Genomic DNA, 5,000 nt, shown 5'->3' with positions numbered 1-5,000 from the left:
CTTTTGGCTTTACCCTTCAGGGGTCTCCACAGTGAATCATCTCTCTCCACCTATCTCTATCTTCTGCATCCTCAACACTTACACCCACTAGCTTCATATCCTCATTTATTCCATCCATATACCTCCTCTTTGGCCTTCCTCTTTTCCTCCTGCCTGGCAGCTCCATGTCCAACATTCTCCTACCAATATACTCACTCTCCCTCCTCTGGACATGTCCAAACCATCTTAATCTGTCCTCCCTAACTCTGTCCCCCAAACGTCCAACATGAGCTGTCCCTCTGATGTACTCGTTCCTAATCCTGTCCAACCGTGTCCCTCCCAAAGAGAACCTCAACATCTTCAGCTCTGCTACCTCCAGCTCTGACTCCTGTCTCTTCCTCAGTGAAACTGCCTCTAAACCATACAGCATGGCCGGTCTCACCACTCCTGTACACCTTCCCCTTGATTCTCGCTGAAATTTTTCTATCACACAGAACTCCCGACACCTTTCTCCACCCATTCCAACCTGCCTGCACTCGCTTCTTTACCTCTTTCCCACACTCTCCATTACTCTGGACTGTTGACCCCAAGAACTTAAACTCCTGTACCTTCTTCACCTCTTCACCCTGTAATCTTACTGTTCCACTTCCCTCCCTGTCATTCACACACATGTACTCAGTCTTACTACCACTGACTTTCATTCCTCTTCTCTCCAGCGCAAACCTCCACCTCTCCAGGTTTTCCTCCACCTGCTCCCTGCTCTCACTACAGATCACAATGTCATCTGCAAACATCATTGTCCAAGGAGACTCCTGTCTGACCTCCTCTGACAACTGGTCCATCACCACAGCAAACAGGAAGCGGCTCAGAGCCGATCCCTGATGCAGTCCCACCTCCACTCTGAACTCCTCTGTCTGCCCTACAGCACACCTCACCACTGTCCTGCTCCTCTCATACATGTCCTGCACCACTCTGACATACTTCTCTGCTACTCCTGACTTCCTCATACAGTACCACAGCTCTTCTCTGGGCACCCTGTCATACGCTTTCTCCAAGTCTACAAACACACAGTGCAACTCTCTCTGACCATCCCTATACTTCTCCATCAACATTCTCACAGCAAAAATTGCATCTGTTGTGCTCTTTCTGGGCATGAAGCCATACTGCAGCTCACAAATTTCCACTACCTTCCTTAACCTAGCTTCCACTACTCTTTCCCATAGCTTCATTGTATGGCTCATCAACTTTATCCCCCTATAGTTGCTGCAACTCTGCACATCACCCTTATTCTTAAAGATCAGCACTAATACACTTCTTCTCCATTCCTCAGGCATCTTCTCACTCTCTAAAACCCTGTTAAACAGACTAGTTAAAAATTCCACTGCCGCCTCTCCTAGACACTTCCAGACCTCCACCGGGATGTCGTCAGGACCAACTGCCTATCCACTGTTCATTCTCTTCAAAGCCTTCCTGACTTCATCCTTTCTAATCTTATCTACTTCCTGTTCCACAGAGTTCACCCCTTCTAGTCTTTTTTCCCTCTCATTTTCCTCATTCATCAGCTCTTCAAAGTACTCCTTCCATCTCCTCTGTACACTCTCCTCACTTGTGAGCATCTTTCCATCTCTATCCTTAATAACTCTAACTTGCTGCACATCCTCCCCATCTCGATCCCTCTGCCTAGCTAACCTGTACAAGTCCTTCTCTCCTTCTCTAGTGTCTAACCTAGTGTACAACTCATCATACGCCTTCTGCTTGGCCTTAGACACCTCCCTCTTCACTCTGTGCTGTAACTCCTTGTATTCCTGTCCTGAACTTCCTCATTCCACCACCAAGTCTCCTTGTCTTCTTTCCTCCTTCCAGATGACACACCCAGCACCTTTCTTCCTGTCTCCCTGATCACTTCTGCTGTAGTTTCCCAGTCATCTGGCAGCACTACCTGCCCACCCAGAGCCTGCCTCAACTTCTGTCTAAATTCTTCACAACATTCCTCCTTTTTCAGCTTCCACCACTTGGTTTTCTTCTCCATCTCTATCTTTGACCTCTTACAGACCATCAAAGTCATCCTACATAGCACTATCCTATTCTGTCTGGCTACACTCTCTCCCACTACCACTTTACAGACACTAATCTCTTTCAGATTGCCTTCTACATAGGATGTAGTCTACCTGTGTGCTCCTACCTCCACTCTTGTAAGTCACTCTATGCTCCTCCCTCTTCTGAAAATAAGTGTTAACCACAGCCATGTCCATCCTCTTAGCAAAGTCCACTACCATCTGTCCTTCAAGGTTCCTTTCCTTAACTCCAAACTTGCCCATCACCTCCTCATCACCTGTGTTCCCCTCACCAACATGTCCATTAAAATCTGCTCCTATCACCACTCTCTCACCTGTTGGAACACTCTCTATCACCTCATCTAATTCACTCCAGAATCTCTCTTTCTCCTCTAACTCACCACCTACCTGTGGGGCATAACCACTAACAACATTCAACATCACCCCTTCAATCTCCAACTTCAGTCTCATCACCCTGTCTGACACTCTCATCACCTCCAGAACATTCCTCACAAACTCCTCCTTCAGGACCACACCTACCCCATTTCTGTTACTATCCACACCATAATAAAACAGCTTGAATCCTGCTCCTATACTACAAGCCTTGCTCCCCTTCCCCCTGGTCTCCTGTACACACAGTATATCCACCTTCCTTCTCTCCATCATATCAGCCAGCTCTCTATATTTCCCTGTCATAGTACCAACATTCAGAGGTCCTATTCTCAGTCCTACACTCTTACCTTTCCTCTTCTCTCTCTGTCTACACACTCTCCTCCCTCCTCTACTTCTTCGACCAACAGTAGCCCAATTTCCACCAGCGCCCTGTAGGTCAATGGCGCCGATGGCTGTCGTTGTTAACCCAGGCCTCGACGGATCCGGTATGAAATTCAGAGTACTGATAATTCGCATGGTTAAATTTGGCAATGTTTTACGCCGGATGCCCTTCCTGACGCAACCCTCTCTATTTATCCGGGCTTGGGACCGGCACAGAAGTCACTGGACTGTGACCCCCATGGCTAGATTAACGTGATGATGATGATGATGATTATTATGGTGGTCATGATGATGATGGTGGTGATGATGATGATGAAGATGATGATTATGATGAAAGTGATGATGATTATGATGATGAGGATGAATATGATGATGATGGTGGTGATGATGAAAGTGATGATGATGAAGAAGATGATGATGATGATGATGATGATGATGATGATAAGGATGGTGATGGTGATGATGAAGATGATGATTATGATGAAAATGATGATGATGATTATTATGATGAGGGTGAAGATGATGATGATGATAGTGATGATGATTATGATGAAGGTGCTGATGGTGCTGCTGCTGATGATGATCTATACTCAGGTGTTGCTCAGGTGATGAAGAGTGAAGAGACATGTGGTAGATCCTCACAGGGAAAACCTGCAAGCACCAAACCTGCAGCAGGCATCCGCTCCAGAACAAACACACCTGTTAAACCCAACACTGCAGGTACACACACACATACACACACACACCTAAACCACACACATACACACACACACACCTAAACCACACACATACACACACACCTAAACCACACACATATACACACACACACACCTAAACCACACACATACACACACACCTAAACCACACACATACACACACACACACCTAAACCACACACACACCACACCCACACACACACACACAGAGCCCACTGCCCAATCTCCAGATGTGAACCCTATTGAAAACCTCTGGAATGTCATAAAGAGGAAGATGGATGGTCACAAACCATCAAATAAAGCTGAGCTGTTTGCTTTTTTGCAGAAAGAGTGGTATAAAGTTCCCCAACAGCAATGTGAAAGACTGGTGGAGATCATGGAGCCAAAACACATGCAGATCGGGTTATTCCACCAAATACTGATCTCTTAATGTTATTTACACAAAGCATTAACACAATCTGTTTACAAATTATTTACATTTTGTTTTATTTGAGTTATTAAAGCTCTGTAATACTGCATGATCTCTGGTCATTTCCTTTAAATATACACTCTAAATAATAATAGGTATATTCTGAATTTATATATAATTTATATAATATTGTCAGCAGGTCACAAAAAATCAAACAAAACTCTTCATCTGACCAATACATGACCCTGGAAGAAAAAAACACAAGAAACTCATTATTTTGCAGTGGGCTCTAATTTTTGTCTAGAACTGTATATACTCACACACACACACACACACACACACACACCTTAATACACATATACGTACACACACACACATTATATATATACACACACTATATTGCCAAAAGTATTCTCTCACCCATCCAAATAATCAGAATCAGGTGTTCCAATCACTTCCATGGCCACAGGTGTATAAAATCAAGCACCTAGGCATGCAGACTGTTTTTACAAACATTTGTGAAAGAATGGGTCGCTCTCAGGAGCTCAGTGAATTCCAGCGTGGAACTGTGATAGGATGCCACCTGTGCAACAAATCCAGTCGTGAAATTTCTTCGCTCCTAAATATTCCACAGTCAACTGTCAGCTGTATTATAAGAACGTGGAAGTGTTTGGGAACGACAGCAACTCAGCCACGAAGTGGTAGGCCACGTAAACTGACGGAGCGGGGTCAGCGGATGCTGAGGCGCATAGTGCGAAGAGGTCGCCAACTTTCTGCAGAGTCAATCGCTACAGACCTCCAAACTTCATGTGGCCTTCAGATGAGCTCAAGAACAGTGCGCAGAGAGCTTCATGGAATGGGTTTCCATGGCCGAGCAGCTGCATCCAAGCCATACATCACCAAGTGCAATGCAAAGCGTCGGATGCAGTGGTGTAAAGCACGCCGCCACTGGACTCTAGAGCAGTGGAGACGCGTTCTCTGGAGTGACCAATCGCGCTTCTCCATCTGGCAATCTGATGGACGAGTCTGGGTTTGGCGGTTGCCAGGAGAACGGTACTTGTCTGACTG

The 5,000-nt window shown here is 45.6% G+C and overlaps 1 protein-coding gene across 2 annotated transcripts in view; it reads left to right on the top strand.

The window, feature by feature from the left end:
• Positions 1-5,000, top strand: part of mtus1b (microtubule associated tumor suppressor 1b) — a 44,160-nt gene that overhangs the window by 19,401 nt on the left and 19,759 nt on the right. The window contains exon 5 of one of the 2 annotated variants that reach the window (XM_058385094.1): positions 3,402-3,527. In XM_058385094.1, the coding sequence (XP_058241077.1) occupies positions 3,402-3,527 (126 nt within the window). Of the gene's footprint in view, positions 1-3,362; positions 3,528-5,000 lie in introns of both variants that reach the window. The other variant, XM_058385093.1, reaches the window with a different exon arrangement.

Source organism: Hemibagrus wyckioides, linkage group LG29 (assembly GCF_019097595.1).
Source record: "Hemibagrus wyckioides isolate EC202008001 linkage group LG29, SWU_Hwy_1.0, whole genome shotgun sequence".
Lineage (NCBI taxonomy): Eukaryota > Metazoa > Chordata > Actinopteri > Siluriformes > Bagridae > Hemibagrus > Hemibagrus wyckioides.
This window is presented reverse-complemented; position numbering and strand designations above follow the sequence as displayed.